Below are 17680 nucleotides of genomic sequence, written 5' to 3'. Positions count from 1 at the left end.
ATATCATAGACAATAATCACGCCATTCTTGGTTCATTTTAGTGGTATCTTTTCTGTATTTTTTTTTAAAGTGCTCGTTCCACGAGATGATAGAGTCATATTGCACATTAGCTGCTCCCCAGCAAGGTCTTCTGTCACTGGGGCATACTGGAAAACACAACTTTCAAAAGCAGTCTCCATTAACTATGGGCAATAGAGATGGGGCTTTTAGAAACAGACTGCTATGTTCCACCAAGCCTCAAGTTCCAAGGCCAATGGATCATAATCGAACACCAAGAGTATCCTTTCCCTTCTACAGTGGCAAATATAGTGGTTTTTCTTTTAGGTGTATCTAAAGATTATATTGTTATCCATTGTAAAAGTGAACTGATTTAATCTTTTTGGTTAGGACTTTTATCAAACAGTAAGTTGACAGCAATTTTACAAAATTATTTAAAAATACTTATTAATAGTAACAGTAATTTATAATAAAAATATTTACCTCTGTAATCCTCAGACCACCCAGAAGCTGTTGCACTGTTTTAGTTACATAAAACCTGTCAGAAATAAAACATATTACCTTCAAAAGATGCTAAAGTAGACTTTACCATCCGGGTGATATTTTGAATTGAAGGAAATATTAAGAGAGACAATAACTTACTGAAATAACTTAAAAGCAAAGGGCCTGACATGTAGTGAGATAATCACTAAGCAGAAAGCCTGGCTCATGGTGCTTTCTTCACTTTGGGGAATACCATACTGCTAAAAGCAAAGTTAGAGGTACCATTTTCAACACAGTAACTTAGACCAGATTCTAATGGTGAGCAGGAAGGAGATGGTCCACTTCATAGAGGAATCAACTAGTACAGGCAGATAAAACATTCCTGGGAGCAAACAATTCCCCAGATTCTCAGCCTAGGAACCCTAATTACTGAATCAGTGCTACTTACTCGAGCTTTACTGCTGCTTGGGCCTCACGTTTCAACAGGCAAAATGTCCCATTCTTTAATTCATCCTTCCCAGTAATAAAGCCATTGTTATGACTAAGTCCTACCCTTTGGTCATCCAAGCCCATTGTCCTTAGCTCTAGCCATCACAACCAAATCCACTGATCCATGGAGAAGGAGTGACGCTTAGCTTATGGGAAAAATCTAAAGACTCAGATCAGAAACCTGGTTTTTGCAGAGGACATGTACTCACTCGCATAAGCTGGAAAAGGGTGGCTGCTGGTGCATGAGAACTCACCCTCGGCAGAAAGCCCTTCTCGTGCTGAGTCCTCTTGCAAGGCCCCCAAAGAGGGATGGGCAATACTGTAGCAGATGGAAGCTTTAGCTGGTGAGCTACTTACTTTTTTCCTCAGCGCAAAGTAGCTGCTCCCTCCACTTTCCTAAAGGTGGGAAAGAGAAAAGGGAAACTCCTGAAAGATCAGAAGTGAAACGCTGAGGCAGACAGGGACCACGGTGGTCGAGATGTGGCAATGCTCAAACAGAGCTTGGGAAAGTTTGACGAAGGCAGTGGACAAATGAAAAGCTAAATGTATTTGAGATTCACAATGATTCATAAACGGCTCCCCACTGTGCCATAAGCCTCATGATAGGTACAAGGCGGGGGGAGGGGAGGTGAGAAAAGGCTTGGCTGCCTCAGACGACGAAGTGGAGGTCAGCCAACTCTGCTAGAACTTCAGACGGGTAACCAGCGCCCTCCGCCGCCACCATGCTGCGCTGGGTTTCTCCACCCTCGGCACCGCCTGGGGCTGCTTGGCAGACGTAGAGATCCTGGGGGCCGCCCACCACCCCACACCGCACCCCTCACCCCTACGCCTCTGGTCCCGCGCGCCTGGGAAGGTCCTGGGGGAGCGCCTCCGCCCGGGCCTGGGAAACCCGGCCAGCGCGGCGCGTACCGGGAACGGGGCATCATCCCGGCTACAGGCACCTGGATGGGGCTGAGCGCCCGGGGCCCGGGAGGCCCAGCGCCGGCCCACAGGCGGTGGGAAGGTGCTGGCGGAGCCCGTGGAGAGGCTGCAGCCCGCCGCGGACCCGCGCCAGGAGCGGGCAGGGGCGCCCGCTGCGTGCCTGGGCGAAAGAGGCGCGCGCAGCCCCGTCGCCGCGGGGAGGGGGCGGTGAAGGCTCCGCGGATTCCCGGGGCGAGTCCCACCTGGAGTCGGGGGAGTCAGGGCTCGGGAGGAGGAGGAGACGGCCGCTGCTCAGAAGGAGGGAGTCGTCATAACCGGCTACTGCTGCTCACCGGAAACCTGGGGCGCCAGAGCCTACGCGGGGAGGCGGGCCCGAGCCCGCGGAGGGGGCGGCCCGAGGCCGAAGCCCGGGGCGACACCGGGCCAGCCAAGGGCTGGGCGCCCAGAGCCCCACGCAGGCGCGCGGGGAGGGGCTGGTGGGGCACCATCTGCTGGCCCTGCGGCTGAGATCGCGGCGGGAGCCTCCGCGCCAGCTGCCTCAGCAGAGCTAGGAAAAAAAGCAGCGTCTAAAGAAGCTAGATGTCCTCCTCGGGAGAAAGCGATAAGGCTTAGAGACTCCTAGGATAGGATGGTAGAAAACCTGACTCTCCTCCATACTATTGCGTTTCATTGATGAGTATTTTTAGCTGCCCTAACTTTGAAATCTGGGGCATTTTCTGATGATGAAGATCTTTGGCATCCTCGCACATTATATAGTAGTATACTTGACTCTCCCCTAACCTATCCGAAAACTCACCAAATTCAAGTGCTGCTCTGTGGAGTTTAATTTTTATCATTTTTTAAAATTTTACAATTACTTGAATTGTAATTGTTTATTATTTTATCATAATTATTTTAACGCCCATATCCTACGCTGTCTTCTACTCTTGGCATCTCTATGAGAGCATACTAGAGTTGATCATTATGATTCAACTTGAACTGATTACATGGAAGTTGACACTGTAAAATAAACATGCTCAGACACATAAAATCACCAATATTAAGTAATGTGATCATAGGAAACGCAACAATTTATTTCCAAAGGCTTAAATGCTTTTAAAATAATTTTTTTAGATGTTATTAAGAGAATTGTACAAGTTCCGTTAGTAATAAGCGTTAATGTTATCTGGATTTAGGAACGTAATCTGGCTTTTTTTTTTTTTTTCAAATAACGCAAAAACATAGAGTGTTTGACATGCACCAGTCATTATTCTAAAGCACGTTACAGTATTAACCTACTTACTCTTTATGTATAAGACTTTGCCTCTCAGGGAACTACTGCTCTATTATTTCATATTTTGCCTACCCCATACCAATAAGGACAGTGATTTTTAAACATGCTTTTCTCAGCTTACTGGCCACCGTCCTACTTTGGTCATGTACGGGAAATGTAGCTTTCCTGTTAGCTAATTCAAAATGAATTGTAAGCATTTAAAATAAATTTTCACACAAGCTGGTTTGCCATTGACGTGATATATATATTACATAAAAAACATTTATATATTTTTAAAACATAATACATAAGAAAGGCTTATAAAAATAGAATGGCCTCATTGTAAGACTATACATGCCAACTGGATTGGTGTGACATGCATGTGGTGCTATTTTAGATGGCTACATAGTAACCTGTAATCATTCAGCCTCAGAGGAAACATGATGGGACTTTAAGAACATAAGATTGAGTTCTGTATTATTGCAACAGCCATTCTCAACATATAATTTCCCCAAAAAAAATCAATGTTAAGATTTAGTTTTAAACTTTCTTCAAATTGACATCGCAATAAACTCAAATGTCTATTCATAGGAGACTGATCTATCAGAATAAACTATTGTATATCCACACAATCTAGAACTATGCAAGTATGAAAAAGGATTGAGTAGTCTCTCTAGACACTGAGTGACATATTGAGTGGAAAAAGCACGGTAGAAAAAGGATGTGTAATATGCTGTCATTTACCTGGGAAAGGGAATATATATAGCTATAACAAAAAAAGTAAATATACGTTATATAGATGTGACTTTAGAATCACGTATTTTACATTATAAAACAAAATTAAAATTTTAAAAAGTAACCCTTTATCATTGAAAGTAAAATGAAACTAAATGAATCTAAATGAGTCAGTGGCATACCACAGCAGAAGAATTATCTCAAGTGGCTTAGAAATGTAGTTCGTACATCTTGGTAAGACATACCTCAAGACTAAAATAATTATAAAAGAATCATAAATTGTTTTCAGTAGCCAAATTCTTAGTGGCAGTGTTGGCTGAAATAAACCAAATGGGAGTAGTTAAGACAGCATCTTTTAAACTGAAAATTTTAAGATGTAATACAGATGTAAGTCTGATGAGGTTATATAAAAATCCTGTAGTTCTAAATTTGAATTATGGGTACCAATTTGAATTAGCAATATATTTTATCTTTAAAACAAACCTCCCCCATCATTTATTGAAAAGACCTATAAACAACCAACTCCATAGCAATGTAGACATAAGAAATGTCCAAACCCGTAGAGAATTTCTGAGTTTGAGCAAAAAATTATGATTCCTAGAAAGCAGGGTCTCAAATACGAGTGTGTAGTTTCTTTTATGCATTTGGAATTAGGGAGGGATGTAAGGAAGATTACAGAAAGGTGGGAGAATGCAAGGCAGGGATTGGATTACAGGATAGTTAAGATTATGTGCTCTTGAAGATAGTTACACCTTCTAAGGGTATTCTAGCTCTTCGAAGGTGTATTAACCTAGATGCTCAAGAACAATGGACAAGGCTGGCTTAAAAACTTTCCACTGAACAAGTTATGTAGGCCTGGGGTGGGACTACCCACCATGACCTGCTCAGTTAAGAATTTATGATTTATTACAGCACCTCTATTTTGTCCATAGCAACAAGCTCCCTTTGTACCGAGATTGTGATTGCTACAAACCATTTTCCATTAAAAAGAACAGAGACTCCTAGAAACATGGGTAATTTGGGGTCTGTGGCAGCAAATGAACAAAATGAACCTGAAATATGTTGCATGTGGAGCAGAGAAGCCATCAAAGGCTATGAAGATCCTATCAAAAAGACATAGAAACCAATTTGAAAAGCATCCCTCTGGCCAAAGATAATTTCAAGCATCAATAAAAGCAACTGGAATCGATTGAAACACAAATATATTAAATATTATATAAAAAAGATTCAAGCAGTCAACCAAATACAAAAGCCAAAAACCTCATTGTTCATCTCTGATGACAGAAGGAAACCCACTCTTATTTGTGAAAACTGGTAATAAAAAAAAAAATTCAACCATATTTATCCTATCTTTCCTAATGGAATTATGATGCAAGTAACCAAATAGCTGATGATGTAATGTTACTTATTACAGAAATATTCCACACTCAAATATGATAATCAAATCATATGGCTAATATTTGCTTCAAAATAATTAGTGTGGATTGAGAATAAACAAGTGAAAAATAAAACAAAATGATCCATGAATTGTTGAACAGTTAAAGAGTTTATGTTAACAACTATAGGGGGATTCATAATGTTCTATTTGTGTAAGTTTGAAATTTTATATAATCATAATTTTTAAAGTTTGTTAAATGTTAAGTTTGCAGGTCTTATATTGACATTTTGGATAGCTCATAAAGTGTTAGGCAGGAATATCAGCAAGATATAGTTTACTGATTCTCTGATATGTGAATGTTTAAACTGTAATTTAAAGGTATTAAAAGTATAAGCAAATAAATTTTGACTAAAGTTTGACTCTTATGCTACAGTTGATCTATATGCTTATGATTAAACGGAAAAGCAGTAAGTGCCTTATAGTTAATGGTTAATATTTACAGTAAATAGAGATGGTAACAGGCAACAAGTTTACGATGAGTTTACTTGCTGCTCCTAGCGAGGTGGTTATACCTCTGAGGCTGGAAAAGATTACTCTGGCATTTCAAAGATATGTTAACCTAGATGCACAAGAACAATGTACACTTAGCATGATACTCTCACGATCCATCCATGTTGTCACTAATGGCAGTATTTCATCATTTGTTATGGCTGAGTAGTATTCCGTTATATATATGTGTACCACAGCTTCTTTAATCATCTGTTGAAGGACACTTAGGTTGTTTCCTTGTCTTGGTTATTGTGAATAATGCTGCAATGAACATAGGGGTACGCATATCTTTATAAATAAGTGTTTTCAAATATTTGGGGTAAATATCCAGGATAGTGATTGCTGGATCATATGGTAGCTCTATTAATTTAGAAAGCTCCATATTGTTTTCCAATTAATCTAAATTGGCTATACCAATTTACATTCCCACCAGCAGTGTATGAGGTTTTCCTTTTCTCCATATCTTCTTCAACACTTTTTGTCTTATTGATAATAGCCATTCTCACAGGTGTGAGGTGGTATCTCATTGTGGTTTTGATTTGCATTTCCCTTATAGCTAGTGATACAATTTCATTTATCTGTGGGATATAAGACAGAAAGCAACATATGAACAAAGCAAACAAACTCAGACACAGACAACAGTGCGGTGGTTAATAAAAGGGAAGGGGATGTTGGGAGGATGAAGAGGATAAATGGGGTCAATATATAGTGACGGGAGGCTTTGGGTGGTGAGTACACACTGCAATATACAGATGGTACATAATAAGACTTGTACATCTGAAATGTATGTTATTAAGAAATGTTTCCCCAATAAATTTAGTTAAAAATAGAAGAACAATGGACAGGGCTCGCTTAAGGCAAAGATAAACCTTTCACTAAGGAAGGTATAGGCCTGGGGAATGACTACCCACCATAACCTACCCAGTTAGAAATTTATGATCCCATCATTCATTCCGTATGGTTACTTTCCAGTCACTGGGCTTGTTAAGCCTGTCAAGTAGTTCCCAGCTTGTCAGATTTTCTACATGGGCCCTTTTCATTCACACCTCTTAATATTATGATTCTAAAAATTAAATTTAGCTTACTAGAGAGTAGGGCAGTATGGGGAATAAATCCTGGACAGCACTAAGAGTAAATTCTCTGTATCACAATTCTGGATTACTGAAGCTTTGGGGTTATTTTGTGTGTGCTGTTTGTTTTTTAAAAAGTATTTAAGTATTAAGACTTAATACGGTTTAAGATTTTAAAAAGACACAAATCATCCTTAATTACCAGTTACAATAAATAAATCTTAAAGTTATGTTTTCTGAAAATATATCATTAGAAAAACAAAGCTTAATACCAGTCTTAAAATGCAAAAAATTTGAGCTTATCCTCATTTTCTTAAAATATGAATTCCACAGTTACAAGTTATATTATCCTCACAAAAAAATACTATCTCCATTCATTGGTATTAACCACTTTAAATTATGTTAAAAATGAAATACATTACTATTTTAAAATCTTTATTAAAATCAGACCCATGCTTACTATTTACATTATCTTTCATTTAGAATTAAGAGATTTATAATATCGATTTGTAGTTTAAATCATACTTTCAGCCCTTTACAAAATATATAGTTTAAAACTGAATAGGGAAAATTTTTTTAGTGAAAATAAAAAATTATAATACACTGGAACAAATGTATACATACTAAACAAAAAGCTGTAAAACAAGATAAAATATATACAATATTATATAAATTTTCAATTTTTTCTTGTGGCTATTTTCTAAATACTATATATCATATACTTTTAATAAGTATTTGAATAAAACTTTCGATGAATCAAATGCCAATAGAGGGATCATGAGAAAAAATTTTTCTTGAACATTCTTTTCATTTACTTAATTACAAAAACTAATGTTTCTCTAGGTCAGAAATTATCGATATTTAGAATTTCTTAAATCACAATATAGATACATTTGATACATTCTCATGTGCTAAACTGTAAAACAGTAAGTTCTCAAAAAGAGAGGCAAAGAAAAAGGAAGAAATGTGGTCTCAATTTAGCTTCCCAAGAGAAGGATGCCTATTATCTGTGCTTAAACGGCCAGACATAGAATAGGGTTCATACCTTTTACTTTTTTCTTGAAATTGTTATGACTTGTAGTATCTTTGTTTTCCTTCAAGAATGGAAACATCTACTGCAAACTATTCTCTTATCCATTAAAAGATAAATATTACCTTATTAGAATATGGACAGAGAAGTTTTAATGATAAAGCAAAACTTAGCAACCAATATTTATTATATGTTGTTACTCAGAGAAGTTTTTTAAGAAATTTATTCAGTACACTTCTCAACTTATAAATGTATTGACAGATCTAACTTTATAGTAAAATAAGATCATTATGAATATCAGCTATTTGTTTTTGGATAAAGAACAACATATGGTAATATGCAGCCAAAGACCAAATTAGCTGCTTGCCATTAAATTAAATAAATTGAAACACTTTAAAGTTTTAAGTTGTATTGATTTTATTTATGTTAATTAGGATTAAGAGAAGAGAATGTTTAATATTATGAAATTGGAAGGTTTGAGTTTTATTTAAATCTTTTCTCCACAACTAAGTTTTTTCCTTACCAATGAATATTTTAAAGAACAATTTAATAATGCCTAAACTTCTAGTTTCGAACACTTGACAGAATTTTGCAACTTGAGTTTCCTATATTTTCTAATTCTGTACATTTCTTATTGCCATTAGTCTTGTCATTTTTTAATTTTTTTTTTTAAAAAGTCATGGTGACATAAAGCTATTACACTGATTTTTACCACTAAAATATAAAAAGTAATTTTCTGAATTTGGCTCACACTCAAAGAATATGTATTAATGCTACACATAAGAGATCCAGTGACAGAAAAACTATCTGGAATACAAAGAACAAAAATGAGGTCACTTGAATTGCCCTGAAAAGCATTCAAATTCTTCAACATGGCTTACTTATAGGTATATTTCTAAGTTCTAGTGTTTAAAGTTTAACTAAAAATCAAATGAAAGTTTTTATTTGCAAGTAAAGGCAGCTAAATGACTTTTAATAATAAAATGTATTAAAATATTTCACAAGTCTAAAACATAGCCTGATTAACTTAAACAAAATATAATTTGGAAAAAGACACGGCTATTTTTTAAAGCTATTCTACACTACTTTTGTGTTTAAAGGTTCAAGGAAAAAACATGATAAATTACACAGAACTGCAGATTTCAAATTTAAAGTTAACTCCTATAATCTATTTCGTCATGAATTTTCTGTAATATCAAACATTCATTTTTAATGTGTCAAAAATAAGGCTTTACAAAATGTGAATGATTAATTTTTAAAGAGAAAATGTTGTTAATAATTTTATTACTTTGATTCATTTTATAGGGTAAATCACTTAAATGTTACTGATACATCACAAGATCATTATTAGTAAGTTTCTTCCATTATTCAATCATGCCTAGATAACTTTGAATAGCTACAGCTCTTTCCAGATAGGTAAAATTTGTACAGGCTTAATTGTAAAATCTGAGTGAAAAAAATGTTCAGAGAAGAAAATTTTTTAATTTAAATTATTCACCCTTTAAACCTCAGTGTCAGCATGATTTCTTAGTTCGAAATTTAATAATCAGAGGTTTAATCATTTTTTATATGAACACTTATTATCTGTTTTCATGAGTTGTAATTAGAAATTAAGATTTAAGTGTGAAAGATTTCAAAGTTTCAATGTTAAAATCACTCATTAAATGTTCTCCATACATACAAACATATATAAATTATAGCTAAAATTAGTTATTTATCTGTAATATAATATATAAACATCATTCTCCTTCCCTAACCATATTGATATAAGGGTAAAGTAATAAATCTCTGTGTTATTCAAAGCCAAAAAAAAAAAAAAAATGCTTTAAAAATAAATCTTTAAAGACAGTTTCAAAAATAAAGTTCAAATATTACACAAAATAATTTAACTGCAAATATTGCTACTATATACTATAAAACTTTTCAATTTTTGTAAAGTAAATTCACTTTAAATTTTATAAGAGAATTTATTAGTAGTCTGCATTTAGCTATTAAATGTTTACATTCGGTTTGATGGGAATGTAATTTTCAGATGTTAACTAAGCCTTTGTCTTAAAAGTTCATCTATTTGAGTCTTATACATATTTTTTACATCTTCAAGATCTAATCGAAGTTCTTCTGCCTCTTCTGCTTTTTCTCCATACATCTGCAGAATAGTGTTGTATCTTTGATCCAAATCCTACAAAACATGTTTGTTTACAATTTGTAAAATAACTGTACAGAACATCTTAATTATATTTATATTATCATAAATGAGTCATCAAAAAAACACATTATAATCTCAATAAAAGTATATAATCAATGTGTATACAAATTAAACTCACGTTTCAGTCTGTTGGGATAAATAGCAAATAAAGGAATAAAAAAAAAGTCTATGGTCATGCCACCCTGAACGAGCCAATTTCATCTGATCTCAGAAGCTAAGCAGGGTTGGGCCTGGTTAGTACTTGAATGGGAGACCACCTAAGACTACCAGGTGCTATAAGCATTCAGAAAATTAAATAAATAAATAGATAGATAGATAGATAGATAGATAGATAAATAAATTTATTAAATAAAAGCCAAATGGCTATCGATCTTACTGTATCATTCCACTAAGTATATAATTTCCCAATAGATAGCTTAATCTGTGTTTTCTCCCATTAATTTAAGCAGATTTGATAAAAGTTTAGTCTCTGGTTCACTGTGGTTTAAGTATTCCCTGGCACTTATCCCATAGGAAAAGGTGAAAAAATTTTTTTACATATGGCTTAATAGTGACTATTAGTACTAAATGTGCTATCTAAAGTATATACAATATCAATGTACAAAATAGTACTAAGATCATACAAAAGTGCAACATTATAAATGAGCCTTGGTCAAACAAAATCTAGCTATTTTCCTATGTGGGATTAAACATGATTGTGAAAAATACTTTGAATGTATAATATAATTCGCCTTTAAAGTTCTTTACTCAAATACTAATAATCTAAATTTCAAAGAAATCATTAACATATATATGCATTTTATATAAACTAAAAATATAAGTTTTAATGCAACTGGATTAAAACATCTTAGGTTCAGCCTTCAGTGAAGGATACTTACTCTTAGCTGAGTTCGAAGTTTGGGTATCTCCTTTACTTTCTCTTCAAGTTCATCATTTTGATTTGTTAATTTAACTAGCTCTTCAGCCATTATTGAGCGTGTTTTTTCTAGATTGCCAATTTCTAGCTGAGAAACATTACCGGAAATTTAAATCAAAATGGATCTTGTTTAATGCTCCCACTAATACAAACGTATCTGATGTGTTTCGGTTTTTTTTTTTAAGAAATAAATATATCAACATATAACCACAAGGTAGCTTTTTGTTAAGTAGAATAGCAGCAAAAAAGGATTTCTTTTCCTCAGAGGAATACCATTTATAGGGTTTACTATGAAAGAGATAAAGAACTAAAGGAAATCCAATCATCTGAAATATGCAACCCTATATTTTTCTCTAAGGAAATAGCATGTATTTTAGTTATTTTAAATTACAACAACACAGAGAAATAAAAACACAGTTTAATGTAACTCCAGCTGTACAGATCATATTGACAGACTCTATTGTCACTACCAAAGAAGTTCAATTTGGGCCCACAGGCACAGCATACAGGGCTACATAACATAACAAGTATTAAGATTATGCTGATCTATTTTTTTCCAACTCAAGAACATCTTATTTAATAGAGTAATATTTTCAACTCACTAAAATCATACAATGTGAATAGAAGAGGAAAGTTTTACTTCTGAGTGTATCAAGTTTAACACTGAACAGGTAAAACATTTTAACATTTCTCACTACGATGTTTTTAAAAAGCAAAATGGTAGGATGCTCCCTTCTGACTCATGAGGTTTCCTTTCAGGTGCACAATGTTAACAGTTCTAATTTCTCTCATGACCTTTACTCACTCATTCCTCACAGGGGGAGTTGGAGCAACATCTAAGTGGTAAATCTGGGAAGAATAAAATGAGTATTTTCAGCTCAACAACTTCCCTTTTTCAGTGTTTGAAAAAGGTTATCTGCAAAGAGCTCTTTGCTCCTAGATGCCTGAAAATCCCACCTGCACAAGCTACAACATGTGGGGAGACCTACAATAGCCCAGCATTTCCTGTGCCACAGTTATGTAAATCTCCTTAATTATGGCAATCGGTGAGCAAGTTCCCTTCCCTCTTATCTTTGGATAATTTCTCCAACTGCTTTTATCATTAATATATGTGATACATTTTGGGCTTCACATGCCACTGTTTCATTTTATTTCTCAATCTGCTTCAGGTGCTACTTACTGGGCATCAAAATTTCAGCTACTTCTATAGCATGTTTAATTTTTCCGATACCTGTAAATGAGTAATTTCTCCTTCCCTTAGTTTTAGCTGAGACTGGAGATTTTCAATAATGCTTGATCCTGCTCCCATCCTTACAGCATCATAAAGATTGCTTCCATTTGCTGATATAGACATTGGTCCAAAAGAGTGATCATGAGGCTCATCCTATGTTAATTAAAGAAAGCAAGAGTAATTCAGTTATTATAGATTACATTTCATTATATGGTTAAAACAAAATGATTCAGTCAATTCTTGCTTTAATATTTCTATGACTTTCTCAAAGGCAGGAAATCATCTATATTTCCTCAATCAGTACTCTTTCACAAATTCAGATGAACTGCCTATGAAATAGCAGAGTCATGGTGATAGGCAAAACTGCTATCTGCATAGTCTCTTCATTATTCACTTTAAGAACTAAGCACATGTAAGAAATAAAACATCACCTGAGACAGAAAAGATGTCTGTAGCCCTGCCATCTCAACTCCACTTATTGAACTTGAGCGTGACATTGTGGGAGTGCTAGAAACAGAAAATGGTTTCCGTTCCTAAGGAGTAAGAAAAAATTCAGATTAAAGAATAAAATGATAAATAAAAAAAGCCAGAAACTTTTCTAGGATTAATGACAGCAAAGACTCATTCTAATATCCTCATAAAATGTTACAGATATAATTTCTGAAGTCTTATCCAAGGCACAAAATTTAGTAATTTAAAAGTATAGATAGACTTGATCAAATCATCTGAGGACCCGTGTATATTGTGACAACCTAATTTGGTTTATTTCTAATGGAATAAAATGTTATTGAAACTATTACACGAACTGCTTCTTCTTATACAATATAATACTAATTACTATCTATTTCTTTAGAATAAGATTACTAATGAGTTTTACAAACGATTAAGTTTCCAGCTTTTCCATTTTATTTTCAGTGTATTTTTTAAAATGCCAAATAAATTCAAAAGGAAATTTCAATGTGCATAGGTAGTTTTAACATATTATGCTATCGAGTATACTATAATCTTTTAAATATAGGAAAACTCAATTTTAAAAATTACCTTTGTTCACCAGAAAAGAAGTGAACCACCAGTTTTACTCCCAAAGTGTCTACAGGCCAAATGAGAAGCATGAATTTCAGTGAGAGACTACAAAATTAATTTAAAAGGAAGTTCTGTAATTTAAATCCTAGAAATTACAGATCTCTGAATAAACTCAAATTACTTGGATCCACTCTGAGCTAGACACTGCTTACACCACTAAAATTCATCATTCTGATCTTAGACAGAAGAAATGGTATTTATAAAGTATAAAATTATAAAACAATCAATGATTAATCACAATAGCTACCATCTGGATACATCAAAAACAAAGCAACAAGACAAAATTCAATACCTTTTCTTTTATTGCTTCTTGAGTAAAAATTGCTTTCTTCCTTTCTTGTTCAACTTTCATTTTCTCCATTTCTAACTGACTATTCAACAGTGTCTAATGGAGAGAGATATAGTTAGACAACTTCTGTGATACTAAATCATCATCATTAGTCTACCTTAAAGCTAGGAGCATAAAGTATATAGTCTTATTTGTTTTATTAAGAAAGACCAAGTTCCAAAAACAGCAACCTCGCCCGTTTCATCTGGTCATCTCATTACTTTGCTACTATTCCCAACCATTCTCTAATGGAAGCCTTAAGATTTGAGCATACCTTTTCTTTCTTTGTCTCTTCAAGTGTTCTTACATATTCATCTTTTAAGTTTTCTAATTCAACCTGGTATCTATTAAGCCAGAGAAAAATGAAATGAAACAAAAAATATGATAGTACACGCTATTAAAAACTCACTACTTTATTAACTCCAGTTAGATATTTAGTAGTCATTTTTATTACTGGCTTGATTTTTCAATTGTATTTTCCAGACCACTTGGGTTTTACTCAGAAGCCAATGTAATACTTTTATATATTTTATATCGATGTATGACCATTCAGACATGTGCAGATTTTGCAAAAGCTAGTTAAGTAAGGGGTTCTGTGAAAATGTTTGCAAAAGTTCAGATATTTTACTTTATAAATCACTTTTACTTATTTTTTTTAAAGTAAAATTTCCAAGGAAGAACTCAGAGGGTAAAAACACACTAATCACTGCCTTGATATAATTTCATATAGATGGATTTTATAGTTGTGTTTCCAATGAACCAGCACATTTAGAAAGACTGGAACACTGCTAAAACCCCTGTAATATGAAAATAATTCCAATGAGTGGTCTCCAAACAATTTTGTGGTTATGGACTCCTTTAAAAATTCTGATTAAAGCAATGAATCCTTTCTCTAGAAAATGAAAATACATACAGAACATGCCACACAATCTCAAGAATACATGTAAGGTTCAATGCATCTCAGTACTATCTTGTTATAATATCCAATTACTAATGACTGACTTAAAACACTAAAAGCATATATTTTCATTTCTCAGTGCTACAAGGCTAAAAAGAGAAAACATGTTTTTAAGTGCTTTAAAATGTCACTAAGCTACCAAACACTCAAGAAATATGCTCACCTATTATTTTCATCTTCCAGTTTTCTTAGCCTATTTTTCTCTGATTCTACCTGGGCCTGAAATCTACTGTTTTCCTGTCTTAAGAGAGAATTCTGTGACTCTATGGAAGACATTTGAATTTTGTTGGCAAGGAGTTCTTCTGTAGCCGCACGTTCCCTTTCAACTGCTGCTGCCAGTAGGGTCTGGGATTCACCTGAATAGAGAATAAAAAGGAAAATCACGTATACATATACCCAAGAGGCCAAGATACTATGTCAATTCTGACTTGGAACTTTTAATGATGTAGGTAGCCACACTTAATACTATAACTACTTATTGCCTAAGACAGGACTGCCTACAGAGACTAAACCACCAATCTTAATTTGTTCCTGCATCATCATTTTCCCCAAAATATTTTAATTTGAAAGTGGAGTTATGCATTAAAAGTGCAGAGGATCAACAAATAGTGCTGGAACAATTGGACATCCACAGGCCAAAAAAAAAAAAAAAGACAAAAGAAAACCTTCAAAATAAACTTCATACCATTTATGAATATTAACTCAAAATGGGTCATAAAGTTAAGTAAGTATAAAACAAAACTATAAAACTTTTATGAAAACAAATAGGAGAATTTTCAGGATCTAAAGATAGACAAAGAGTACTCAGATTTGAAACCAAAAACATGAGCCATAAAAAGAAAAATTGATATTCTCAGACAAGAAACAAGCTAAAGAAGTTTATTATTACAAGAAATGTTAAAAGGACTTCTTTAAAAAGAATAAAATATATGAATATATATATAAAAATATTGCAAAAAAAATTCTCACTGACCAAAGTAAACACATAATAAAAGCAGTGAATAAACAAATACTAACAAAGGTTAAAAGGCAAAAGTAGAAAGATGATACATAATTACAACAGTAAATTAAAGGTTATACACAAACACACACACAAAGTTAAAAATAATGACAAAAACATAAACACAGAGGGGTGAATAAAAATGGTAGTGATTTTAGAATGTGTTGAAAATTAAGCAACCATCAACTTAAAATAGACTGCTATATATGAAGCACAATGTAACCACAAACCGAAAATATACAAGAAAAGAAATAAAGAAAAGGAATCCTAAATCACAGAAAGGCAGCAATATACAGGAAAGCAAGAGAATAAGTAAGGTTCAGAGAACTACGGAAACAATCAGAAAACGATAAAATGGCATTAACTACACACCTATAAATAATTACTTTGAATGTAAATGGATTAAAAGCTCCAATCAAAAGATGAATGGATAAAGATGTAGTAAATATATATAATGGAATATTACCCGACCATAAAACGGAATGAAATCTTACCATTTGCGACAACATGGATGGATTTAGAGGATATTATACTAAGTGAAATATGTAAAACAGAGAAAGACAAATACCATATGGTTTCACTTATATGTGGAATCTAAAAAAGCAAAATAAATGCAGAAACAAAATAGAAACAAAGTCATAGATACAGAAAACAAAATGATGACTGCCGGATAGGAGGAAAGTTGGGGGGCTGAATGAAAAAGGTGAAGAGATAAAGTTGTACAAATTGACAGTTACAAAATAGTCACGGAAATATAAAGTACTGTATAGGGAGCAGAGTCAATAATATTGTAATAGCTATGTATGGTGCCAGATGGGTACAGGACTTATCAAGGGATCCTCTCATAAGTTATATAAATGTCTAACCACTATGCTGTACATCTGAAAGTAACATAATATTGAATTTCAAATAACTGAAAACAAATTTTTTTAACTGATAAAATAAATTAACTTCATAATTTTAAACTTTTGCTCTATGTGAATAGGATGAAATGACAAGCTACAGACTTGGAGAAAATAAATGCAAACTGTATTATCTAAGACTAGTATCCAAAATATATAAAGAAGTCTCAAAACTCAACAATGAAAATGCAAATAATCCAATTAGAAAATGGGAAAAGACCTGAATAGACATTTCATCAAAGAAAATGTACAGAGAATAGGCACATGAAATGCTGTTCAACATCATTAGTCATTAAATTAATGCACATTACAATAATAATGAGATATCACTACACACTTGTCTGAATGATTAAAAGGAAAAATAGAGACAACACAAATGCTAGCAAGGATGTGGTGGAAATAGATTACTCTCATACGGACAGCCACTTTGGAAAACGGTTTTTCATTTTCTTTAAAACAAACATGCAACTACCTAGCAATTGCACTCTTGGGCATTTATCCAGAGAAATGAAAATTTTTACATAAATGTCCATAGCAGCCTATCTGTATAGACAAAATCTATATCAGTCCATACGCTCTTCATCAGGTAATCAAAATGTGGTACACACATACCATTAAAAAGCACACAGCAATAAAAAGACTAAATCACCGACACACACAATAACTCAGATGAATCTCCAGGGAATTACTCTGGGCTAAAAAACCAGTCCCAGAAGTTTTATACAATTCTATTTATATAGCATTTTGAAATTCCAAAGTTTTAGAAATAGAGGACAGGTTAGCAGTTGCCAGGGATTTGAAACAGGGATGGAGGCTCAGAAAGATGATAAGTGTGGGTTAAAAGGGCAACGTGAAGGATCTTTGTGATGTTGGAATTATTCAATATCTTACTATAGTAATATACATGAACCCACACAAGTGGTAAAATTGCGTAGAACATAATATACAAACAGAGGCATACAAACACACAAATGAGGACCAGTAAAACTGGGGAAAAGTGAATAAAATCAGTAGACTGTATCAATGTCAATACACTTATTATATTATAATTTTGCAAAATGTTAACAATTGGAGATACTGGGGAAAGTATGTAAGGGACCACTCTGAATTATTTCTTATAACTGCATGTAAATCTACAATTATCTCAATAAA

At 33.9% G+C, this 17680-nt stretch overlaps 2 protein-coding genes and 1 pseudogene across 6 annotated transcripts in view; 1 reads left to right on the top strand and 2 right to left on the bottom strand.

Annotated features, from left to right (window-relative positions):
* EOGT (EGF domain specific O-linked N-acetylglucosamine transferase) overlaps window positions 1-2274 on the bottom strand; it is a 36301-nt gene extending 34027 nt beyond the window's left edge. Inside the window, exons 1-3 of one of the 5 annotated variants that reach the window (XM_016119272.2) lie at window positions 2133-2274; window positions 1179-1365; window positions 481-535 (exon numbers count right to left, since the gene is read on the bottom strand). The gene's annotated coding sequence lies outside the window, so the exon portion shown is untranslated. Of the gene's footprint in view, window positions 1-480; window positions 536-1178; window positions 1366-1878; window positions 2054-2132 lie in introns of those variants that run through there. The other 4 variants (XM_016119271.2, XM_016119273.2, XM_036219112.1 and 1 more) reach the window with 4 other exon arrangements.
* A 6282-nt stretch (window positions 2275-8556) lies between these two features.
* TMF1 (TATA element modulatory factor 1) overlaps window positions 8557-17680 on the bottom strand; it is a 33001-nt gene continuing 23877 nt past the window's right edge. Inside the window, exons 11-17 of the mRNA XM_016119264.2 lie at window positions 14790-14982; window positions 13943-14012; window positions 13633-13725; window positions 12689-12790; window positions 12258-12410; window positions 10989-11114; window positions 8557-10083 (exon numbers count right to left, since the gene is read on the bottom strand). Of these exons, the coding sequence (XP_015974750.1) occupies window positions 9940-10083; window positions 10989-11114; window positions 12258-12410; window positions 12689-12790; window positions 13633-13725; window positions 13943-14012; window positions 14790-14982 (881 nt within the window). The 3' untranslated portion in view covers window positions 8557-9939. The remainder of the gene's footprint in view (window positions 10084-10988; window positions 11115-12257; window positions 12411-12688; window positions 12791-13632; window positions 13726-13942; window positions 14013-14789; window positions 14983-17680) is intronic.
* LOC118602082 lies at window positions 10275-10392 on the top strand (annotated as a pseudogene).

Source organism: Rousettus aegyptiacus, unplaced genomic scaffold, assembly GCF_014176215.1.
Source record: "Rousettus aegyptiacus isolate mRouAeg1 unplaced genomic scaffold, mRouAeg1.p scaffold_m13_p_4, whole genome shotgun sequence".
In the NCBI taxonomy this organism is placed as follows: Eukaryota; Metazoa; Chordata; class Mammalia; order Chiroptera; family Pteropodidae; genus Rousettus; species Rousettus aegyptiacus.
This window is presented reverse-complemented; position numbering and strand designations above follow the sequence as displayed.